At 44.7% G+C, this 24,444-nt stretch overlaps 3 protein-coding genes across 3 annotated transcripts in view; 1 reads left to right on the top strand and 2 right to left on the bottom strand.

The window, feature by feature from the left end:
* KAT6A (lysine acetyltransferase 6A) overlaps nt 1-2,066 on the bottom strand; it is a 31,186-nt gene extending 29,120 nt beyond the window's left edge. The window contains exons 1-2 of the mRNA XM_084221959.1: nt 1,978-2,066; nt 93-135 (exon numbers count right to left, since the gene is read on the bottom strand). The gene's annotated coding sequence lies outside the window, so the exon portion shown is untranslated. The remainder of the gene's footprint in view (nt 1-92; nt 136-1,977) is intronic.
* Nucleotides 2,067-3,915: 1,849 nt separating this feature from the next.
* Nucleotides 3,916-11,338, top strand: AP3M2 (adaptor related protein complex 3 subunit mu 2). Its single transcript, XM_084221824.1, has 8 exons — nt 3,916-4,264; nt 5,452-5,623; nt 6,099-6,236; nt 6,742-6,827; nt 7,347-7,480; nt 8,262-8,469; nt 9,176-9,320; nt 9,728-11,338. Exons 1-8 carry the CDS (start codon nt 3,992-3,994, stop codon nt 9,826-9,828), a joined length of 1,257 nt encoding a protein of 418 aa, XP_084077950.1. The 5' UTR covers nt 3,916-3,991; the 3' UTR covers nt 9,829-11,338.
* A 276-nt stretch (nt 11,339-11,614) lies between these two features.
* Nucleotides 11,615-22,715, bottom strand: PLAT (plasminogen activator, tissue type). Its single transcript, XM_084221961.1, has 14 exons — nt 22,589-22,715; nt 20,267-20,368; nt 19,855-19,894; nt 19,336-19,467; nt 18,926-19,039; nt 18,402-18,576; nt 17,792-17,883; nt 17,351-17,525; nt 16,936-17,021; nt 16,322-16,517; nt 15,734-15,870; nt 15,505-15,645; nt 14,493-14,641; nt 11,615-12,743 (listed from the first exon to the last, which is right to left on the bottom strand). Exons 2-14 carry the CDS (start codon nt 20,345-20,347, stop codon nt 12,585-12,587), a joined length of 1,677 nt encoding a protein of 558 aa, XP_084078087.1. The 5' UTR covers nt 20,348-20,368; nt 22,589-22,715; the 3' UTR covers nt 11,615-12,584.
* Between the last annotated feature and the right edge of the window lie 1,729 nt (nt 22,716-24,444).

Here is a 24,444-nt window from a genome sequence, read left to right as displayed (position 1 = left end):
TCTTTCCAATAAATCCTGTAACAGCTTCACAGAAATTACAGAGAAAATTCACAGTTTTACACAAATATATGAAGATTTCAGCATTATCTCACCTGAGCTTCTGGTCTCACAACCAAAAGAGCTCTAATGTTAGGCCTAGAAGAAAACAAGAGAGATATTTTAAAAAAACAGTTTTGAAGAAAAGAAAAAAAAAGCAGCAGACAATGTTAATTTGTTAAACACACAGCAGAGTTTTAAGCCACTACATTTCTGAAATACTGAAGTAATACTTCAGATTTTATCTTCACTACTGATAAAAGCATACTTTAGCACTAAAATTACCCCCTACAACCTAGAGAAAAGTATCCTTTCCATTTTGATCCATTAGCCTATACCAAGACTTGTATCACTGCTGAGCACTACATAAATTAATATTTGGGGGAAAAAAGAAAACCACAACAAACATCTTAAAAGAGCAGCAGCTCTTTTAATTTTTACACATGGAAGACACTGCCTGAAACTTTGACAGAAAATAGGAATAACTAAGACTCTTGAGCAAACAGCAAGAAACTTTCAGAGGTCTTTCAGGAGTGTAATCATGGGTTTCCCATCTGTGAAGAAAAGCTATGACAGTTGTTCCATAAAGGAAAAAAGTGAAGAAACACAGCTGGAGATTGCAATTTAATACTCTACTTTTAGAGGCCACAGAAAAAATACAACATAATTTTCAGTATTGATGAGGCCCACTGAAAACACCTGAGGACAGAGTAACAGGTGACCATACACAGCATAAAAGGAATGCTTATGACACTGCTCCTAAATAATCATTAATGATGCTGGTGAAAGGGTATGAGGCTCTACTTTAGAGCCCTTAGTTAGTTATCTTTAAAATAGCTTTTTTCTGGGTGTGATAACTGTCTGTTGTGCTGAAGTTCTGCTTCAGGAGTACACTAACCAAGAAGGATCTGTAAAGTATTTATCACAAGAAATAATGATTTTCTACAAGGGGAGTTTTAGACAAGAGCTAAGCTGGCAACAGAGTTATCGTATTCTGCTTTCTAGTAAGTACTGAAGAATTTATCAACACACGGAACACATTTGCATACAAACATCAAACTCAATAGCAGAGCTCCACATGGCCAGTACTGGAAAGACTCTGAACGACTGCTTAAACCAGAAAAGATGCAGTGCTTGCCTGGAGTTCTTTTATTCTGCGAACAACAGATGCAAAGGGAAATACGGTCCCGGACACCTGCCCTCCTCTCAGAACAGAGATGCGCTCCCGCGGTGCCCCTGCCCCCTGGATCCCGAGGCCCGAAGGATTCCGTCCCCCTTCCCCAGCCGAGCTCCGTGCGCAGGGCGTTATGCAACCGTCCAGCCAGGCTGGGGCGACACCGGGACGGTCCCAGCGCCGGTGGGTCACTGCTCGCTGCCTCTCTGGGTGACAAGCGACCCCTGCACCTGCTACCGCTCGTCCCCATCCCTACCGCGGGTAGGTCCCGCACCAGGCGCCCCAAGGAGCGCGGTGCCTCAGCACGGAGACTCGCACCGGCCAATTCGGGAAAAGCGGGGAGCAGGCCGCAGCCGCGGCAGACAGCCGGGCCGCACGCAGCTCTCCGTCCTCCCGGACACGGGCAGCGCGGCCCGGCCAGCTCCTCGCACGGGTACGGCCAGGCCCGCGCCCGCCTCAGCCGCGCTCTCCCGCGCCAGACACTGATCGGAGCTCAGCTCGCCGACCCCCGTCCGCTCCGCCCGCCTCACCCGTGCCGTGCCGTGGCCGCCGCCACCTCCCCGAGGCGTGGGCCTGGCGAGCGCCGCGGGAGCGGACGGCGGGGCCGGGCCTGGCGCAGAGCGGCGGCGGGGCCGGAACAGGCCGCGAGCCTGGAGCGCCCAACTGGGCCTTCCCCTTCCCCAGGCCACGGAGCTCGCCAACCGCCTGTCCCCGACTTCCTCGGCATCAACCACCCGAGCCGGCGCGGCTCCGCCAGCGTTACTTACCGAGGGCCGCGAGCGCCGGGTCCCGGGAGGTGAAGGCCGGACGGCAGCGAAGCCCGAAACTGACACGGCGGCCATCTTGGGCCCGGCGCGCTGCGGCGGGGGGCGGGGGGGCGCGAGGTGGAACAGCCCGCGGGGGGAGGGGGGTGGCGAGGCCACGGAACAGCGCGGGGGGCGCAGGCGGCCGCCAGGGGGCGCCAGGGGGCAGCGGCTGCGCCGCTGAGGGCGGGGGGGCGGGAGCGCGCGGGGAGGGGCGGGGCCGAGGCGCGTGAGGGGAGCGGCCGGGCCGGGCCGGGCCATGAGGGGACGTGAGGAGAGGCGGATAACGCCGCTTAAAAAAGGTTTGCCCGCTGTGAAAAATGACTACTTTATGATTGGTTTTTCGCAAATATTAAGATGAATGTTGTATGCGTTGTGTTAGAAGGTGATGCTGTATTAATTCTCTTAAGTGGTGTGGTAAATATGGTTTTAGGTTGTAACAAAATGTTAAAATAGAAAGTATGCTATGTAGGATAGTTTTTTTTCCTAAAGAAAGGACTCGCACTGAGATAGCAGTCACAGGACACGGAAATCTTTCAGAGGAAGAGTTTATTGCTCCATTATCAGAAGAAATGAACTTCTTCCCACCTCACTCAGCCCTGAGGACGCCGGCAGGATTCAGAGGAAGAAGCTGACACTACCCAGACAGAATTCTGTGTTTGGATGGAATTTATGCATCGTGTATGAATATGCAACAGGCTGTTGCTTTTAAGGGTTAATCCTCTGTTAACGTGGGTCCTTTTTCGGGCTTATTTTGCCCAGGAAAAGGTACTGGACTGTCCATAACTCTTTGTTTCTACTGTCTCCTATTGTCCTAATTCAAGTTATCCAAATTATTATTACTCTAATTGTATTACTATTTTTATAACCATTTTAGTACTATTAAACTTTAAAAATTTTAAGAACAAGTGATTGGCGTTTTTCACACCCACCATCCTGAAATCACAGTTGGGTCTGAAATCTCAGACCTCAGCCTCTCTGTGCTGGGGTAACAATCCAACCTTCCTCCCGTACCAGAAGAGGCTCCCATATAAGAAAGGCTGTGTGCTCAGACGGGTTATTTAATGGGATACAGACAGATTATTTAATGGGATACAGACAGATTATTTTATGGGATACAAAGCACTGCTTTTCCATTGGTTTTGTGTATTCCCAGCAGTGTAGTAGGAAGATTGTCATGGCACGTTTTACTCAGAAGTCCAGGGATCTGCTATATGAGCATGAAACGCTAGTTCTACTTATGCAAAGGAATCATTTGCTAGAGAATGTAGGTAAATTTCGCATGACAATTCTTTTCACGCCAGCTGGATGTTTTCTGGGCTGTTACTCCGTGGTGAACGAACCAGCAAAATAGTATAGTGAAAAACGTTTCCCTAGCTGTTCCTCCCTGCAAAAGCCGGGTTATTTCCTCATCTCATGCACTGTAGTCCCCTCTCTAGAGAAGGGAGCCCCGAACGCCGGTGGGGAGCAGGCGGGGCGGGTGAACACCCCGCCGAACCGGGGGGAACGCGCGCCGGCCTCCGTGAGGGGCGTCCCCGGGGCGCGATGGCGCCGCCTGGCGGGGCCGCCCTGCGTAGCTCCGGGCCTGAGGGCGATGCTCCTTGCCTTGTCAGATGTGGAACGGGACGGGACACGGGACACAGCGACACGCGGGGCTCCGCCGGGCGCGATCCCGTACCCGCCTGGATCCCGGTCCGCCCGCTGCCGGGATTGTCACGGGGCGGGAGCGCGCCGCGCTGTTGCGTCACGAGCCGCGCGCCTCATCGGCCTATGGGACGCGCGGGTGTGGGCGGGCCGCCCAATGGCAGCGCTCGCTGCGGAGACCTCGCCCCCGAGTGGGTGGGGGCGTGTTTGCCCGCGCGCCGCGGGCGGGGCCTGCCGGGGGCGGGGCTGGCGGGGGCGGGGCCCGTCCGGGAGCGCTCTCGGGGGTTTCGCTCCGGCCCGGCCCGGTCCGGCCCGGCCCGGCCCCGCCGCAGCCATGATCCACAGCCTGTTCCTCATCAACGCCTCGGGGGACATCTTCCTGGAGAAGCACTGGAAGAGCGTCGTTAGCCGCTCCGTCTGTGACTATTTCTTTGAGGCGCAGGAGCGGGCCTCGGAGGCGGAGAACGTGCCGCCGGTGATCCCCACGCCTCACCACTACCTCCTCAGCGTCTACCGGCACAAGATCTTCTTCGTGGCCGTCATCCAGAGTGAGGTGCCGCCGCTCTTCGTCATCGAGTTCCTGCACCGCGTCGTGGACACGTTCCAGGTATGGCCGAGGGGTGTGGGACCCTGGGGAGCGCTGGAGACTCGGCAAAGAACCCGTCTGGTTTGCACCTCTTGGGGTTTTTTTGGGTTTTTTTTGTTTCCTATCACGTAATTTTCATCCTGCGTTTGTGAGGATGTAGGCAGGGCTTGCGGTAGCTGGGAATTTAGTGCCTGGGAATTACGATGGATTTGGGATCTAGCTGCGCCCGCAGGATGAACCTCTCATAAATCAGTATTTCTGTTTTGCAGCCTTATCTGCTCTGGGAGCTGTGAACTAATACCGAGCTGGCCTTGTTCTCACAAGGAGCTTTTGCAATTCATAGCTACGTGCTTTAATCAATTAGTGACAACCTACCCGTGCCTTTACATCTGGTGATGCTTCTCAGAAGCTTCCTAAAGCAGTGCATTGCAGGATTTGCCCCAGAGTGGCTGTGTTCCCTCTGTGCCATCTTCTGAACACTTGAGGAAGAGGGCAAAGATGTCTGTCTTCCGCCTGCCAACAAGAGGATTGTGTTGTCTGGATTTGAAATGTCTTGTGACCAGCATCTTGCCAGCGCACAGGAAATGTGTGTGCTTGGCCAAACGAGTCATGGGAGCTTCTGCTCCCGAGATGTCAGTCAGAACCTGTAACTCAGACTGCATTCTGAGTTGTGTTCCTCTGACTTTAGGGAGTGGATTGGCCGTTCGGGCCAGCAGTGGATGGTGTCAGACCCTTAGGTCTTGTTTTTTATGAGGGTGTGTTGTCACTGGCTTAGATGTATATTAAAATCTGGTATGTCTGAAAAAGTGTCTGTAATGCAGAACTAGGATTTCTCTGCTGTCACAGCATACATGCACTCATTCTTTATGCAAAATGCCTGATCTCTTTAATTGCTGTAAGTGACTAGAAGCTCGGGTTTGTGTTTGTGCACGTGCACTTGCTCTCTCCTGTAAAACGCTTGAAGTTCATGTAGGATAAGACAGTAAGTAAATTAATGCTCAGTTTTAAAAGATGCTGAATTAGTTGGGACAGTATGTGTCTGTGGGAGTGGTGTGTCTGCTGTGCTTGTAGTTATACAGGGAGTTTTGGTGGTTTTTTTGCCTCCTCCAAGAAGAGGCTCAATTTATTCCTGTGTGGGAGAGCACTGCACTGAATGATCACTAAGATTCTCTTGCAGAGATCACTGAGTGATTCTTTCTTCTGCACAGGATTATTTCGGTGTCTGTTCAGAGGTGATAATCAAGGACAACGTTGTGGTGGTTTATGAGGTGCTGGAGGAGATGCTGGACAATGGCTTTCCATTGGCAACAGAGTCCAACATTCTAAAGGAACTGATAAAGCCTCCTACAATTCTGCGAACAGTCGTCAACACCATCACAGGTACAGGGAAACGAGAAGATAAACTGGGGAGTCCAGGGGGCAATATTCCTGCACAAGTAAATTAGGATGTGGGTGAGGAAAATTTATGTTGTCCCATGCCATTCATGCAGCACAGGTGTGTTTAGGGAGTCATGTTTTAGTGCTTTGCTCTGAGGTTCCTTCCGATGTCAGCACCAGCTGCACTTTGGTTTTGGTCTGATTTGGGCTATTTTAACCTAAAAATGTCAGATTACATTTTCAGTTACAGACATGACATGACTTCCAGGATGAAGTCATCCCCATGTGTAGACACTTTCCCATGCATTATGTGTTATGTTTTAGAGCTGGGTGTAAATGTACATTTTTGGAGAGTAATTGCTTTCCTGCAAAGAAACAGAGGTTCTTGGGGATTAATTATAATTAAGCTCAATAAAGCCAGGCACTTGCTCTGCAGCATTGCCTAAATTGTGGTTGTTGATTCCCTTTCTTTTTCCAGGAAGCACTAATGTGGGTGACCAGCTTCCCACTGGACAGCTCTCAGTGGTGCCTTGGAGACGAACTGGTGTAAAATATACCAACAATGAGGCCTATTTTGATGTGATTGAGGAGATAGATGCAATCATTGACAAATCAGGTATGGAACTTGCTCCTGGTTAACAATAGGATAACTTGTGGCTGAAGAGAGAGTTAGATTTTGAAACAGATGCATCTTCATCCAAGTGTGGGAAGCTCTGTTCCTGTTTTTGCTCTGGAATGATGCTAACTTGTATTTGCACCAAGATTTTCACTTGTCTTTGTTCCTGAGGTCTCCTAAGCAATTCTGTATTGGGAAAATAGAAGATGAGTGAAAATTGTGCATAGCACTTTCTCTTTAGTGTTTGTGCTTCTTAGTCTTGTTAGAATTGGGAACTATTGCCATTGGCCATTAAAATGGACATTGTTGGTGTCCATGGTTCTTAACTGAATGAATCTTCTGGAGGAGTCATTGGGAATGATAGAAATGTTGAGCAGGTAACATAAATAAACCATTGCATTTCATTAAGAATATAGATTTCCTTCCTTTTCATTCATAGTTTTTCCACTTTGGGATTTTTTGGATCAGGTTCACAAAACCACCTGTGTTTACCTTATTGTTACAGGTTCCACTATCACTGCTGAAATCCAAGGAGTGATTGATGCTTGTGTCAAGCTGACTGGCATGCCAGACCTCACCCTCTCCTTTATGGTAAAGCTCAAGAATATATCTTTACTTAAGTATTTTGAAAGGGTTTTCCCAGCCCTGCTGCTAAGATGGACCCCAGTACCTCAGAATCTGGGTGTGCTGGACAAAAAGAGAAGGAAATGACAATGGGAACACATCAGGAACTTCAGCAACTTGGAGCCTAAAAAGGCTTTTTCAGATTATTTGTTTAAAAGCACAGGTGATTTGTGCTGTGACTAAGTTTTTGGTGCTTTAAGCAGCTATCCTGAAGGGCCACCTCTACTATGACACCAATGTAATTCTGTGACGTGACTAAGTTTTCTAAAATAGATTAAAAATATCCTAAGAAAGGATAGAGGTTATTGAGTACTGCTTTCACATGGATTTAACAGCATCAGACGTGTCTGAACGTGGACACCTTCAAATAGTCAAGGCAGGCCCTTCATGGAGAGAGGATTGCTAAGAAGGGGAGGTCATTTTAAGGTCATTTTAAGTAATTTTAAGCTGTACTGCCTTCACAAACCTGGTGAGTTTTTGTTCCAGAACCCTCGGCTCCTGGATGACGTCAGCTTCCACCCATGTGTGCGTTTTAAGCGCTGGGAGTCAGAGAGAATCCTCTCCTTCATCCCTCCGGACGGAAATTTCCGCCTGCTGTCCTACCACGTCAGTGCTCAGAAGTAGGTGATGAGTCTGGTGCTGTGCATTTTGAAATTTGGATCCTTCTGGCCAGGAAGAGGATAAAAGAAGGAACTTTTAAAGATGAGGTGGTATTTTGAGCCAAGTGAAGTAGAGGTGCATTTTTCTTTTTTTAAAATCACAGGTTTTCTCCTTGTTTGGAGCACTGATTCTGGAATTTCTTTCTGGCCAGCCAACATTTTTCAGACTGCTAGCAGATAAACAAACTAGATAGTGAAAGAATTAGTGTGGAGTAATCAAGTTGTTGATTTCATATGTTTAAAAAAACTTTATAGAGTTTGGTTCTCCTGTTAGGTTTTGACATCTCTCCTATTGGAACCACGAGTTCTTGTCCAGGTTTACACTCTTTTCTAGAAGCAGCTTGCCAAGTACTACTTGGAGTTGCAGTTGCTAAAGAATTTTGCTAGACCTTTGTCAGATTTATCTCTAGTAGGTGAAAAGGAGTGGCAAATGCAACCAAAAGCATAAACAGCAAGTTCAAATGGTGCTGCACTGCCAGGAACTGCTTGTCAACGTGGCTGTGACATGCAAAACTATTTCTCATCTTTTGGTCAAGCCTCCTGTTTTATTGTTATATTTACTTCCCTTTTCTGATAAAACAGGACACAGCAAGCTTGATTACAAAAAGTGTAATTTAGATGTGAGAATGGAATCCTGACTTTGCTCCTAGCTCAAACAAATGAGTGTAGAATTTCCTTCTCTTTTAAGCAAATATGAAGACAAGAGATTGACAAGGACTTTCTGTTTGTGTCTTTATTCTAGCCTTGTGGCAATTCCTGTCTATGTTAAGCACAACATCAGTTTTCGTGACAGCAGCTCGCTGGGACGGTTTGAGATCACAGTGGGGCCAAAGCAGACCATGGGGAAGACTGTAGAGGGAGTGATGGTCACTAGCCAGATGCCAAAAAGTGTCTTAAATATGACCCTCACACCCTCCCAGGGAACACATGCTTTTGATCCAGTTACAAAGGTAAGAGGAAAGAGAGAAATTTGATAATTAAAAAAAAAAAAAATCTTTCTTATCAATCAGAAAATGCAGTCAACCTGTTGATGCTTACATGAACACCTCCATGAACACTGCTTTGCTGAAGGCAGTATTTTGGGGTGAGAACATTTCATACTAGGGTTTTCTTAATCCCCAGAACAAACACCTTGGTGTCTGAGTGGATTGTAGTTCTGGCTGCTTGGTGTGTGAAGAAAATCCAAGCACTGCTCTTGTATAATGGGACATCAATCTGGTGGATGGCTTCCAAACATCTGCATATCTTCTTGTCATGCCCAGTGCTGCATGTTGGTGTTTTGCAAACACTGGTTAATGGTTTTGGTTTGGTTTGGTTTGGTTCTGGTTTTGTTGTTTGAACCTGAGGAGGTAAGTTTTTTGTTTTTTTTCTTCTTGCAAACATTATTTCTGATGGGTTTACCCATGTGGCCTTTAGCACAAGTAGTGGAAATAGCATTCATGGTAGGCTTTTGGGGAGCCTCATGGAAAAGGAGGAGGACAAAGGTTTGGAGTGAGGTATCCCCTCCTTCATCCTGTGTCTGGCCAATATGGAAGGCAAGATACTAACAAAAAGACATTTTTCATAGAGAAACATTAAAAGCTGTCATTGGAAGGGGACTCTTCTTTACAAGGTGCAGCATTTGAGTTTCACTGCTGCATTTTCTGCTCCTTAAAGTTACTGTCATGGGATGTTGGGAAAATAAACCCCCAGAAACTGCCAAGTCTGAAGGGGAGCGTGAGCCTGCAAGCTGGGACATCGAAACCAGATGAAAACCCCACCATTAACCTGCAGTTTAAAATTCAGCAGCTGGCTATATCTGGTAAGTGACTCTGAGGTGGAGTAGCAGAATGTTCTCTGCTCTGCTGGTGCTCATTCTGCATGTGGCTGAAGTAATTTTTCAAACCTTCTGAAGTACATTCTGCCTTAAACATGTTCTTCAAGCAAAAAATTGTCTGCTTGACTACAGATAGATGGATTTGTTCTTTCTAGTGGTCTGTGAAACAACTTACCTGCATTTCCTTGCATTTTGTGCTTACAGACCTCTAAGAAATTAAGGGTATGATTCTAACAATTAGCAGTTGTAAGCTTTGCTCCATTCTGTCTGCTGCTTGCTAAAACTTTCCCTGTGCTTTCTGCCTCACCAGTATGATCTGTCCTTTATCCCCAAGCCCTGTCAGCTTTGTTTGTGGCAGCAGTCAGTCTCATGCTGTGTTTGTTTGCCTCTAGGACTGAAGGTGAATCGCCTGGACATGTATGGGGAGAAGTACAAACCATTCAAGGGGATAAAATACATGACTAAGGCTGGCAAGTTCCAAGTCCGAACCTAGAGGCTCCTGACAGCGAGGAAGAGCACTTCTCCTACTTCCCCTGTCCCTGGCTGTTGGATGCAGCCTCTTGTCCCATCCATCTGTTTAGGGTTGCTCCCTTGTCTGTAGTAGCAAAAGGAGGAAAGCCAGTGCTCAGAGTGCTGGAAAGCAGGGAAAAGTAAGGTTGACCTGAAACCACCTCATCCCTACCCGAGTCTGAAGTATTTGGAACAATAGTAGATGAGAGAGTTGCTCAGGTCCCTTAGGATTAGTGAGTCAGCTATGTAAGCTTGTATCACCTTTATTTTGCTGTCTTAGAGGAAGTTCTAGGGATTTATGGCCTTTTGTAGCTCCTCTTCCCTGTATTTTGTTTGGCTTGTATCCCGTTGTACATGCTGCAAAGTTGAATTTCCACAAACTCCAGTGTGATGATCCAGCATCTGCATTCCTGTATCACTGGGTGTCAGGGTGTAGAGCTGTGTAGCTCTTGCAGCAGGGAGAACATTTGGCTGTTCTGCCTCAAAAAGACTGGAACAAGTGGAAGGGTAGATTGTTCTACCCAGGATGGGAAGTTGAAAAGCCTGAGAGTGGGAATGGTGCCACAAAAGGAAGAAGGCAAGAATTGTATTTTTCTCTAGGAATTTCATAAGGCATCCTGGTCATCAAGGATCTTGAGTCTCTGAATACAGACTTGAAATACATTCAGATCTTGTAACTGATGGGCAGTGGTATCTCCATGTAATTCTGCTTCTCCTATTATTGCATCAGTGTTTGAAGTAGGAGTTCTCTGAGCTTATTTGGGGAATCAGAAGAGACAGACAGGGGAACTTCTGTGGAGACAGCACTGATGGAATTTGAAGCTGTGGCTACATGAAGATAACCACTGTCCTAGTAACTTGTTGGAACCTCTTTTTGCCTCTCCTTTCCTATTGCAAATGATGCTGATAGTGCTGTTTTCCTGCTCACTGACGTCTTCCTTTGAGATAATTGTGACCTGGTACCTTTGTAGTGTTCCTCCTGTCCTACCTCATTTCACTTTCTGCACCAGTCAGGTGCTGTGCAGATGGATTCAAACCTCTGCCAGATTTTTCACTGGGATCATCTCTTCCTCAGGAGCTGTTGCTTTTTCCCATTCCAGCCTGTGGTACATCCCTCTGTACAGCAGAAATAGGAAATGAGAGGCTCTTGCACTGTTCATATTGTCTGTTACAGGCTCTTTGTATTTTTTAATGTATTTCCTCTTGGTAGCAGAATTGCCCCTAAGCTGCTGTGCACACATGACCACACAAGTGTGGCTGTGGAGTGCAGCATGTGCAGTTCATGTTTAGGAACAGAACAGGGTGACCCTGAACGAGGGATAGCATTCATTCCACCTTGCATGTGGTGGACACTTCACAAGTGGCATCTTGCTTGTGGGATTACAAGTTCCTGTGCAGCTGAAGAATTCCATAGCAGGTGGCATTCTGCTGAGGTGAGCATGGTCAGTGCAAACAAAACCTTCAACAAGGGCATCAATAAAATTAATTTTTACATGTCATCTGTGTCATTTCAGAGTGGTTTGTGCAGGCTTTATAAGAAATAAAGTTGGTATTTGAGGGGGAATGTAAATTCTGCCAGTTTGATTGTTTATAGTGGGTGCCTTAGGGAGATAAATGTCTTTATGCAGTTGGTATTGTAAACCTGGGACTAAGCTGCTGTCTGAAAAACTGAAACTAATTGCTTTCTTGGTCAGTTTTTTTTTAGTGTTTCCCAAAAGGAGTGCTGAGCATTTCCTAGAATCTCAAGTGAAAATGTCTTTAGGAATGCAGCTGAACCATTTTTGCTTACTGTGTTGGGCAGCATGCTAAGGGCAGTGCTTTGATTATGAAGACAATTAAATACCTCATCACCTTCCTGCTCCTAAAGTATTGATGCTGTCCTTTGGCTTTGTAGCTTTGATTTTTAAAGGATCCTTTATTTACTGCTGAAGTGATTCATGTTACTCAAGAAAGGGGATCAGGCCCTTATGCTGCACAGAAGTGAGAGCTTTTGCTTCATATCAGATGATAATGCATAGAAATTTACTAGTCAAAAAATATGCATTGATTCTCTGGCAGATCAAGCCAATATTAAAATTTTTACCTACTCCATTACCAGGAGCAAAACCAAGTGAAAGAATAAAATATCCTAATAATTAAGCCATCCTGAATTTGCTCAGAGAGTTTAAGCTCAAACTCAGTTAATTAATTGGTTCTAAACTGAAGAAGTAAGTAGTATATTAATATGGAAATAAGCAGCCCATGCCTACAGCTTTTGTTCTTTCTACTGGGAACCAGCTTCTATTGAAACCAGATTAAATTGGCAAAGTCAAATGGTATAAGGACAGAGCTTAATGTCTTCCAATTGTACAGCCAAGTAAGGAGGGAGATGGTTTTCAGGAAATTAAATGTCCCCTTCAGTTCACACCCGTTCCTAGAACAATATAGTTGCTAAAGAGATTCATGATCTCTCTTGGTTTATTCACTCAGGGCCAGAATTAATTTTTTATTGTACTTATGTGATTTGATGCAAGGTGAAACTTTGGTGATGTTGGGGAAAAGGATGATTAGTTTCTAATAACCTGTGATAGGGAGAGTATGATGAGAACACGCCCTTCCCACAACTGCAGTTTGTCTTCCTGTTGTGCTAGAAGTCACAAGCATCTGGAGAAAACAGAAGCCCTGTCAGTGCACTTAAAGCACCCAGAAGGAAGCTGTGAGGGCATGGTGACAAGATTGGAAAGGGTCCATTTTTCTTTCTCAGAGTTTCATGGTGTCCTGGATCCAGTCAAGGTAACGAATCACCTTTGTGTAGACCCCGGGGACGCCCCTGCGGCCGCAGCCGATGCCCCAGCTGATGATCCCCACCAGGTACATGCGCTCGTCCTTCATGCACACCAGGGGCCCTCCAGAGTCGCCCTGCAGAGAGGCAGCAGATCTGTCACAATCTCTTGGTTTGGTTTGCATTGCCTTTCCCACCCCCACTGGCTTTAGGGGTGCACTGGTGTTTACAGAAACACCCTATGCACAAACCAAGAGCTCTTACCTGTCACAGACATGTTTTATGAAAAATCCTTTCATTGGGATCTTTTCTCCTGAGAGGCCTCAGAAATGAAATGTCAACAATAATTCTCTGCTGCTGTGGAATGCAACAGGTGCATCTTTGATTGGTCTCATGTGGTTGTTTATAATTAATGGCCAATCACAGTCCAGCTGTCTTGGACTCTCTGGTCTGTCACAAGATTTTATTATCATTCCATTCCTTCTATTCTTTGCCAGCCTTCTGATGAAATCCTTTCTTCTATTCTTTTAGTATAGCTTTAGTACATATTTTTTTTTCTTATATCATAAAATAATAAATCAGCCTTCTGAAACATGGAATCAAGATTCTCATCCCTTCCCTCATCGTGGGACCCCCTCAAAGACCACCACACTTGGTAACAATACTTTCACCTAAATCACTTTTATGTTCCAGACTCCCTCAATGCTCCTCTGATGGGGAGAGAGACAGAAAAATGTAACACTGAAGTGTCTACCTTTGTATGGAGCTCATTTATGAAATGCAGATAAAATGTTGAAAAGAAAAAAGAGAGGAAGGCCCTTATTCAAGCTGTAAAGATCAAAGGGGTTTTGTACTGCTATGTGTAACAGTAAAGCAAAATTATTAAATAGCTGTTTAAACAGAAAGGATGTGGATTGAATGCATGCCTTCCTTTTTCCTCATGTCATTGCTCTCTAGCATCTTTAAGCCTTTATTCTTTACTTTTCAGTAGAGAGGCACCCCCTTCCTTCTCCAGAACCTCCTGCTGAGTGTTTTGCATGCTCACAGAACAGAAAATACTAGGAAATGCTGGGGTGGGTTTTCCTGTTCAGTTTTTTGGTATTTCCTGTATTTGGGATTTTCAGTCTGTGTTACTCTGGTTTGATTGCTTAAATGTTCCCTGCCTTCCCCTCCATGAGAGGTGGGGGACGAGAAATGAAAGAGAAGCCACCAGTTCTGTTCATCAGAAGTCTACTAGAACTGCCATGTAGGCAAATGCATAACTTCTTCAAACTATTTTCTAAAGCTTTTTGTTTAGTTAGCTCAAAGCACAGAGACAAGGAGAAGAAACAAGGAAAAGGAAGACAAGGAAAAGAAAGAGACAAGAAGAAACAAGGAGAAGGAGACAAGGAGAAGGAAGAGACAAGGAAAAGAAAGACAAGGAGAAGGAGACAAGGAGAAGAAAGAGACAAGGAGAAGGAAGAGACAAGGAGAAGGAAGAGACAAGGAGAAGGAAGAGACAAGGAGAAGGAAGAGACAAGGAGAAGGAAGAGACAAGGAGAAGAAAGAGACAAGGAGAAGAAAGAGACAAGGAGAAGAAAGAGACAAGGAGAAGAAAGAGACAAGGAGAAGAAAGAGACAAGGAGAAGAAAGAGACAAGGAGAAGAAAGAGACAAGGAGAAGAAAGAGACAAGGAGAAGAAAGAGACAAGGAGAAGAAAGAGACAAGGAGAAGAAAGAGACAAGGAGAAGAAAGAGACAAGGAGAAGAAAGAGACAAGGAGAAGAAAGAGACAAGGAGAAGAAAAAGACAAGGAAAAGAAAGAGACAAGTTGAAGAAAGAGACAAGGAGAGACAAGTTTAAAAAAGAGACAAGGAAAAGAAAAAGAAAGAACAGAATTGGGGTTACCTTGCAGGCATCATCAAGGTGCCTTGTGTCTCCTGCACACAACATGTTGTCTGTCACTGTCCTGTTGTCCAGATACTGTGCTGTGCACCGACTGGCTGGGAACAATCTGACATGGCCTTCCTTCAGGTGCTCTGAGTAGAATGGAGAAACTGGAAGAAAAATGACAATAGAAATATGTATATATGGCTGGGTATGTGCATAGCTATGTTTTTTTTAAAGTTGCAATTCCAGCAGTAGCTCTGTGGCTAAACTAAAATCTCCTTGCAAAAGGGTCTTTTCATATCTTGGGTGTTCCACTTTGATAAACTTCAATAATCAGAACAGCTTGAATCTAGCTGAGAAACAATATTGTTTCTTCAGCAAGCTAGAGAGGTTTATGCAGGCTCCAAATTAATTCATCTTTGCATAGTTACATCAATCAGAGTGAAGCCATGGGAAATGTCTATGAAAATACCTCAACTGTGTGAAATAGGATCCTAAAGGGCTAGGGGGTTTTTTGTTTGCTTTAAATACAGGTCAGCCTGTGTATACTTTCAGACAGCTTTTATTTCTGTTTGTTATAGCTCACTTTAAAAACAATTTAACCAGCCTTTTAATGTATATCTGGGATTGTTATTTCTTTAGGTTTTTTTTGCTTATCTCTGCATAGCCAATGTCTCTCAGGATAAGGCATCAATCTGCACCTATATGGTAGATCAAGGTTTGACAGAAATTCTAAATCTACTGAGTACAGCAGCTGTGGCAGCCCTGATGGCCAATCTTCTGTTTCTCCTATCTTATTCATTGTGCCTTTTTTTTTTTCTAGTTTTGTACTGTGGAGAGTATCAAGGAAGACTCTACAACTGACAGAACTGAGATGAACAACAGCAGAAATTTGATTTTGAGTAACTCCTATGTACATTTTGTAGTGCTCATACAATCCAATATGAAACATTACGCATTCAGTGATGCTAAAGGCTTTGAGGGCAGAGGACTGAAGCTCTGGACATGTACACATGAATCTTCTACTCACATTCTTCCTTTTTGCCATAACCAGAGATCTCACACTCAGTCCAGTCAGGCAGCTGCAGCTCTGGCGGGGGGAGGCAGGCTGTGCGGACAGTGCCCGTTTCCACAGCACACTCTTCTGCATCTGAGTTCAACTGCAACAGAGCTGAACAAGGCAAAAACATCCCCACTTCATTAATCACAACTTTCAGCCAAGCGTGACCTTCCAGTCAAAAAGTCAGAGAAGTTCTTACCAATATCGTTGTTGAAATTTTCTGAGTCAAATCTCTGATGCACAATGTAGCTCTTCACTTGAAACTTCTGTTCATTTTCCTCAGGAGTTGCTCGGGAAGTCCTGCCCAGCACAATGTTCAGCTGATTTGTACTAAAACTGAAGCAAAGAGAGTCTCTGTTCCTGTGTTTACTAGAGTGGACCCTTCCCTTGAAGACATGCTATTGGAAAGTCTGCTTTATTTTAATTTTTTAAAAATTTGTTTTTATTTTAGCTCTAATACTACTTTGTTCCCCATGCAGTGTGACTTCAGAGTGACCTATTTACCTTCATTTTTGTCCTATGTGCTTACAGCCCCTTGCTGTTCTCAAGTTTCAGATGGTTCTGCACTGTGTATTGACAACTTTGTTCTTAAGGTATCTGATACTCTCCTGTGCTACCTTAATGCCATCCTGCTACTTTGCCCAATTAAATGCCTCTCTGTAATGCTCAGCACAATTATCTTTAGTGCAGACTTACTGGGATAAAGAGGGTTTTTTTTCAAAGCTATACTGGATGCTTCAATTTTCCAGACTTTTCTCCCCGAGATAGTGCTGAATCCTCAACTTACCCTTCCTCAAAGCAGTGAGCAGCTGACAGAACCCAGCAGGAGCTGATCAGAATTCCTCCACAGAGGAAATGCTCTCCAGGCAGTCGGTGATACTTCACAAAGATGGCAGCTTGCCATGGGTGAGCTGCAATGTCTGCAGAGGAACCTCCCTGGATCCTGAACTGCTGTGCTCTGCGCTGCCGTAAGCCACAGGTGGCTGTGGATGACAAACCCAAAACCAGGCGTGTTTTGCTCAGGCACTCTTTGCTTTCAGTTAGGGTTAAGAGCCTCCCAGTCCACGTTGAGGCAGCCTGCCATGAACTATTTAGTATTTGAGTCATCCCTGTTTCCTAGGAAACTTGTATTCTGATTTGAAAAATACAGTAAGGAAACCCTGCCTTTCCTGTTCTAAATTTCTGCAATCTTCCCTTCTGGAAGGCCAAAAGGCACTTCTGTGAGAGTGGAGCTACAGAATCTCTTTCTGCTCCAAAAAGCTTCTCTTGTTTGTTTGTTTAACAAGATGCTTGAGTGTAATACAGCTTTTTTTTTTCTCTATATCTTATTTTAATACAGATGACATGCAGGACTGTAAAGGTTCAAAGAAAGAGAAAAATGAGGAGTGCTGGTATCCTTACAGCAATCAGGCACATTGCAGTACTCCCATGTGAGCTGATTTCCTTTCAGGACATGGCACCAGGGCTTGCTGTCATTATCAGGATTCCTGCAGCATAGGAGACAGAAGAGCTGTTCTTATTAACAGATGTGCAGAAGTTTTCAGAGACCTAAAGGTGTTAGACTGTGACCCAAGTGTATTCTTTTTGATTTTTCCAGAGATACAGAGGGCACGTTAAATTTACACTTGCAGAGTCTGATCTTAGAGAAGCATAAATAGGTCAGGTGGAATAAAATTATTATTGGGAGTGAGTTTCATTGTCACCACTAATGTATTTCATGTGCTTCACTAATCCATGTAAAAGACCAGAGCCTTCCCTTAAGAGTACTGCAAGGCAGTTTGGTGGGTTTTTTAAAATTCTATAACCAACTACATACCTGCAGAAATTGTGACTACCAAGGCCCAGCCGGTAAGCATCTCTTCTCCAAGCAGTATATACCTTGCTGATAAGGATTAGAGAATTCCACTTCAAACAGGTAGCTCCAGAACTGGTAACACTGTGGCTGCCACGGTAATCTGTGCCTCTTCCAGAGCTGCAGTTGGTGTCCCTAACTTCAATCAGAAAGCTGCACATTAACAGATTGATGTGAACCTGTCACTTGTTCCTATGTGGGATTTCTATCAAGGCATCTTTTTTTACATATTACCTCTATGTATCTCATTCTCTCAGTGTCATAAATACTAAAAGCCTAAATATGATATAACATGAGAGTCTCAACTTTTTAGGCTACAGAAATAGCCCAAGTTGACAGAGAACCCTTTATACATGCAGTGAATAATGGAAATTGCCAGGTCCATTCCCTGTCCCCTGCATGTACCTTTGGAACAGGAGGGCACACTGCAGTGCTCCCAGGTGTACCTTCCCCCTTTGTAGATATAGCACCAAGGTCTGGAATCCTCATCTGGGTTTCTGAAAGAGTCACAATATTATGCATCATTCTAAAGCTAGTGCTAGTAGTGTCATCTACTTTGCTAACTTAGTCCTGCTCTGCAGTGAAGATGTGGACTGAACCATCAGAAGTTGCTAGAATTCCTATTTTAGGTATAAAACTGTAGAGTACATTGAGGTGAAGATGAGATGGCAAGCAGCAGGAATGGACAGCATGTTTGTGCAGATTAGAACTGTTTTTACAGTTCTCTCCAGGATTTGAAGCAGTAGGAAACTAAATTACAAATGGAGTTTAGGCTGGAAAGGGGCAAGGGAAAGACTGTGGGGTGGCAGATACTTCATTTTGTAGCCTGCCATAAACACCCAGTCTACTAGGGAGATCTGAAGTTCAGATATGTCCACAGATGTTGCAATTACTGCTCACAGGCTGCACAGTCTCTGCACCTGTGCAGAGTGTTCCCTGCTTGCAATCTGACCACAGCAATCAGCCATTCTTTTGCTCCAGGCTCTCTGAATGGCTGATTGCTCTGACCCCTCACCTGCAATAGTTGTGATTGCCCAGTCCCAGCTCAGCAGCATCCTCTCTCTGGCCACTGTACATCCAGCTCACCAGGCCATCACTATTCCAATTTAAACATTCAGCTCCACTCTCTGTCGTGCTCCAGGTACCCCTATATGTTACTCCAGTGTCTTTGTAGCATTTAACTTCAGTATCTGAAAAAAAGGGAACAAAATGTAAGGACAGCATCCAAATTCTTTCCCAGACAGATTCCCTAGTCTCTGTTCTGTTTAAACTTGGCTCTCAGATGTCTTGTCTAGTAAGTCAGTGAAAATGCTCTGTCAGGTAGACTGCAAGGGTACATGAAGGTCTTCAGTTGCAAAATTCACAGTTTTATTCAGAGACACCTAGAACAACCCAGGTGTCCTTAAAAGTTCTTTTCAGTATTAGTTTTAGAACAAAGACAGCTTATTAGAGCCTAGCCTACAGCAGGAGCTTCTGGGTACCCTTGTGCACAGCTAACATCCATAGCACTGCTCACAGCAGGTGATGTGCTATACTCACCAATTTCACACTGCTTCCCTGAGAAACCCTGGTGGCACTGGCAGATGAAGAGCTGTGGGGAATAATATGCCTGTGAACATTGGCCCCCATTGTAGCATTTATTTCTAGTGCAGACTGTGGAATAAGCAAAAGCCAGGAAATACTGTTAGATTTCACAGAAGCAAGAAGATGACACCTTTCATTTTCCTGTCAGCATCCTTTAGCCTGTTCTGTTTTTCCCTACCCACCTGTTATTGCCATGTTCTTACAGCCTTTTTATGTAGTGCTTCCATTCTTTGTTTTTATTTTCATTTCTCTCCTCTTCTATTCCCAGACAAATTTTCTGTGCAGTAACTGTGGCCCTGACTGTTCTTCTTTAAGATGATCAGATGGACAGTCTCTCACCATTCCTTTTTCTTTGTCATACTTACCTCTGACAGGCACAGTGTGGCAACGACTCCAACCACTCTCGCACCTACAGTATTCTATTCTGCTCCCTGAAAGCCTCAGCCAGGTCCCCCTGTGTTGGTAAATTTCTGCAGATGAATTATCTGTGCAAATGGCTGTAATCAGAGAAAGGAAATCCTCTTTCAGATTCAGGGAAAAGACCTGGCTGAGCAAAAGGAGGGAAGTATCTGTTTCCAGGAGGAAAGTATCTGTGATGGGAGCATCTGTCTTATGGGTTGCCCTTTCTCCTTCCCAGACCACAACTGTCCCATCTCTCTCTCTGCTGTGCTGCCAGATGTACAATTCCACTATTGCCTGGCCTCTTTTTTTTTCAGGAAGAGCAGAGGGAGGGGAAAACTTTGTTGTGGATGTATTAACAGTCTGGTATTTTGCCTTCTGACTCTCTCATCCACATAACCATGACAAAAAGTTTTCAGGCTCTGTTTCTTCAACATCATTGGCTTTCCCCTCCTGTGTTCATGGTTTTAGTTAGCTTGGCTTACCTCTAGACCTGGCTCCTCTTTTGAAACGCATTTGTAAGCCCTGCAAGCAAAGAAGGTGAATTCTGTGAGTAACTGAGAGGACAAGTACCTTCAAAGAGTCAGTGCTTTTCTTGAGGGCATGTAAATCAGGGAAGCTCTCTGCCCTCTTGTCAGTCCAGTGAAAAGTGCCTCTAGTACCTCAGGATGGGTTCCTAAGAATTCCTAAGAATTTTTGTAAATCATTTCGTTGCCACGGATTACCAGGTGATTGCTTGTCACTCAGATGTAACATTTATTCCTCTGATTTCCAGTGAGCTAAGCAGATTCTCCTTCTGCCTGATGCAGACAGCTGGAGTCAATGGTAAGGAATTTATTTTCCTGCTGAAAATACAGGAAGATGGCAAGAGAATGAATTCATACATTAGCCTCTTACCTGGCACTGGGCAGTCATGATTGCTCCCACCAGCAGAAGGAGACATGGGAGTTTGCCTTCCATTCTGAGTGTTTTCCACATCAGTTCCAAATCTCAAATCACCTGTAGAGACAAAAAATAAAATGTTGAACAAAGGAGTTTTACAGTGTGTGTTTTCTTTCTTCCTTTTAAAATATAATACCTCCCCTACAAACCAAGAGCTGGGAGTGTGATAGAGGAGCAGGCACAAGATACAGACAAGAAGCTGCAATTTAATTTCCAGTCCCTAGGACTGGAATTCCAAATAATTGAAATAATATTCCAGCACTGTTGCCCACACTATCACCTTTTTATCATCTATGTTATATGCAGAAAGCTGACCCAATTATTTGAGAAAATTACTACTTCCAGAAATCATGAGTTCAGACTCTGTTTATATAAAACCAGAGAAGGCAGCTGGATAACAGCTGGTAAAATTGAAGTATGATAGATGAGTCATAAATTGGGATTCTAGGCTAATATGAAGAAAGACTCTGTGGTTTTTTAGTGGTTTTGTTGTTGGGTTGTTTGTTTTTTTTTTGGTTGTTTGTCTGTTTTAAAATTTGTTCAAAGCAAAAGGCACAAATAGTCCAGTTTCTGAAGCAGAACCAGGAGTACAACAGGATGTGATTTCTCATCATCAGGCTGCAAAAAGAGGGGACTGAAGTTGCAGATCAGACTGGAAAGATTCACAAGAGCATCTTCTGAGAACTCCAATTACTCCATACTTTATCTCTGTGTCACATCTTGATAATAAAATCCTTACAATTTGGAGCACCTCTCAGTGATTTGTATTGGCCCATAGATTTCACAATACACTTTTTACATACTTTCAAGCTATTTTTCACCTCTTGGGAAACATTTTGCATTGTACAGCAAGCCTTTACAAGTGATTTTCAATTCACTATTTTCAATTAATTGATTTTTAACATTAACTTTAACTGAATCTGAATGAGATCAGCAGCATTCCCAAAGCCACAGTGCATGATCAGAACTGCTCCAGCCCCCTGGTTCCTGCCCTAACCCTGCAGTGTCCTCCCTCCCTGCAGCTGTGGCTCAATATTACAGCTACACAGCCTTGTGTTCTGCATCCCACAGAGGCAATGTTTGCTGGTATCACAGGTGATCTTTGTTGTCATCTCTGGAGAAGGCTTGGAGTTCTTACAACTGTGAGAAACAAGATTCTGGTAGCTAAGACACTTTCAAGTAAAGCTTTGTTCAGTGAAACTACTGAGGTCACAGCTGAGCTGCATTGTTAGAATTCCTGCCTGGTAAAGAACTGTTGAGACCTGATTGCTGAGGTGCCTGCTAAGATGCCCCAAAAAACAAGGCAACACCAGGTTTTTTGGGTTTTTAGTTTCTTTTGGTTGTTTTGGGTTTATTTTTGGTGGGAGGACAGCTGGCCTAACTGATATCTTGGAAGAAGTCCTAGCTACCTGAAACCAGCAGGAAACTGCAGGTCATTTTCAGGGGGTAGCAAGAAACATCTTTTAAACTTAAACATGTGCTTTTTATATTTTCTTTGCCTGGAAGACTGACATGAGGAGTCTCTGTTTAAAAAGCACCTGCATGGCTTAATCAAGTTCATCTCAAATAATCATCTGTACAAGCAGGTTCTAGCTGTACATAACAAGTGTTTATACTGCAACATGCTGCAGATAGTCTCTAGAACAGATTTCTGTTTTTGGGGGAAAGAGCTAAAAATCCAAAAGAAAACAAAAGTAAGATGCTGTAGTTTTTGAAAACATTGGAGGAAATGAATATTTTATTTTAAAGTCTTTGTTTCTGGAATCATTCTCAGTATTTCCTGTGGGAGAAGATGACCCCCCCTGCTACTCCTCCTCTGTGTCCCTCCACGATCATGCTTTGGAACCTGGGGTGAAAGGCAAAGTCTCATCTCCTCCTGGGAAGATCAGATAAATTCTCCTGTTGCAGCTAGTTCTCTGTGTCTCCTTACCTTATCATCAAGTTATTTCTCCATAACTCTTAAGTTCTTCTGCTAACGTCCTTTGTGCAGGAGACTCCTCCTTCTCCCCCTTGCTTAACTGGTCAGAGCCTGAGGCTGTCAACCCTTTCCCTGGAATGCTTCAGCTTTCTCCAAACAACTGAAAGTTAGCAGCTTTATCTACACTCTGGATCTCTTCAAAAGCAGAAATGCATAGCTCAGTTAGTTAACTATCATGGTGCTTCATTTATTAAATTGGGATTGATTAAATAACGAGATTTAACAGCATTTCATGACAATGCCACTGATGTTGAAAACAGGAAACGCCCTTTTGGAAACAGGTGCAGAGTCATGCTTACCTTTTTTTTGCCTTTTCTCTTCTGTATTCTCTTGATCTTCTTCCCAGGCCAGTCTGGCTTTGTGTTTCCTGTGCAGCTCTGATCTCTCCGTCCTCCTTGGAGCGCCACTGGAGGGGGTGGAGCGTGCTGGCGGAGCGGGGCCGTGGGGCGTGCTGAACGCATCCCACCCCTTCCCGAGCATCCCGCTGGCTCCGGGCACGGCCGGGGACGGCAGGAAAGCTGCTTGCTGCTGGATTTTACAGCCACTTTTCCTTCTTTCTCTTTCGCAGTCAGAGAGCAGATTGAGTTTTCAAAGCAATTTTTTCCCCCCATTGAACACCTTGTAGTTCAATGAGAGAACAGTACGTGTCCCTTACACGAACTGTCCTGTGCCAGGATGCTTCTAGGAGTGTGAGTGAAAGCACAGCTCTATTATTTCTAATATAATCAGAAGTCTGCAGAACGTAGACTTAGTCCTAATAATTTCACACACAAGTGTAGTGTGCTGCATTCCTAATTAAGACGTTTGGCAGAGAGGCCCTGACCGGCTTTGTGGAGCAAAGCATGCCCTGAATGGGGAAAAGAAACATTCAAGTTAAATCAGCAAAACTCCTTAGAACTTTAGATACAAATAAGGAACAGCATGTTCAGGGCCAGAGTGAAATGTTCACTGGTATTACTCATCCTAGAAAATGAAGATCTACTCACGAGAATGTGGTCATGGGGTATTCAGCTATCAAAGCGTGGCAGGCAAATGTGATGATCAGTTTTAGAGCTGATCTTAGGGCACTGCTATGAAAACAGCCAGTGCTGCAGTTGTTACATTGATGAATGTGTCCTACCTGCTTGGAACTGATCCACTAGGATGTGACACACTAGCAATCAAGCTCCTGACAGAATTTAGTATAAGACATAAAAACCAGTATGTGAGGGACTTCCATTTTCAGAGGCAGCTGCGTGGAGTCCTCCTTTGGAAAGCACAGCACTGGTTATTTTCCATAATGGTGAAGATGAAATGCTGGGTACTCTGTATGTTTATCACTTCTCTGCATGAAGATCTAGGTCAACATTACAAAATTTATTTCTCCAAGAGTGACAGTGCTGGTGATAACATTACTGCCATAAATCTGATTTAAGTGTAGCTGCATTTGACTGTTCCTGGAAGGAACTTCCAGTTGTTGAGATTGAACACGGCTGAGCGAGCAGGGGTTAATTTATTTTATTTTTAAAGATAATAGCCATTTGACTTCTAGATTAAAGATGCTAACAAACTGATGGCCATGGGGGAAGATTTCAGAAATTATTTCCTGGCTTTTCACAGCTTAAGGACCACTATAATTGTCTACAGAGTGTGGTGTCATTTGTAGGGCTTAACATAATTTATGAAACTGTCTGACCATCTACTGGCTTTTCTCTAAGTTGATCCTGCGGATAATTTCAGCAGGACTGTTGAATGGCAGTGACAAGGGTGGCATCGAGACATGCCCCAGCAGGTCCATGTCACCCTCTGTGCCCGGTGGCTTTGGCAGGTCCAGCGCAGCTGAGCGGAGCTGTGGCAGATCTTGGAGCGCACTTTCCATCCCCGTTCTCTTGTGCTTTTCTCTAAGTTGATCCTCGGGATAATTTCAGCAGGACTGTTGAATGGCAGTGACAAGGGTGACACCATGATGTCTCCCAGCAGGTCCGTGTCACCCTCTGTGCCCGGGGGCTTTGGCAGGTCCAGCGCAGCCAAGCGGAGCTGTGGCAGATCTCGGAGCGCATTTTCCATCCCGGTACTCCTGTGCGTCTCTGCAGCGGCATTAAAGCACCTCACGCCAGCCAGCCCAGGAGGAAGAAGCATCCAAACCCGATGTAAAGTCCAGGGTTGGGAAAACGCT

This window comes from Fringilla coelebs (assembly GCF_963513975.1).
Source record: "Fringilla coelebs genome assembly, chromosome: 26".
In the NCBI taxonomy this organism is placed as follows: domain Eukaryota; kingdom Metazoa; phylum Chordata; class Aves; order Passeriformes; family Fringillidae; genus Fringilla; species Fringilla coelebs.
The sequence above is the reverse complement of the archived record's forward strand: the minus strand, read 5'-3'. Positions and strand labels throughout refer to the sequence as shown.

What these genes read in the sequence shown, in the direction of transcription:
- AP3M2 (XM_084221824.1), top strand. Translation starts at nt 3,992, where the DNA reads ATGATCCACAGCCTGTTCCTCATCAACGCCTCGGGGGACATCTTCCTG. An exon ending in TGCAATCATTGACAAATCAG is followed by an intron (nt 6,237 to 6,741) that starts GTATGGAACTTG and finishes TTATTGTTACAG; the next exon opens with GTTCCACTATCACTGCTGAA. An exon ending in ACCTCACCCTCTCCTTTATG is followed by an intron (nt 6,828 to 7,346) that starts GTAAAGCTCAAG and finishes TTTTTGTTCCAG; the next exon opens with AACCCTCGGCTCCTGGATGA.
- PLAT (XM_084221961.1), bottom strand. Translation starts at nt 20,347, where the DNA reads ATGTGGAAAACACTCAGAATGGAAGGCAAACTCCCATGTCTCCTTCTG. An exon ending in TCATGACTGCCCAGTGCCAG is followed by an intron (nt 19,895 to 20,266) that starts GTAAGAGGCTAA and finishes CTTTGCTTGCAG; the next exon opens with GGCTTACAAATGCGTTTCAA. An exon ending in CCACACTGTGCCTGTCAGAG is followed by an intron (nt 19,040 to 19,335) that starts GTAAGTATGACA and finishes CTTATTCCACAG; the next exon opens with TCTGCACTAGAAATAAATGC.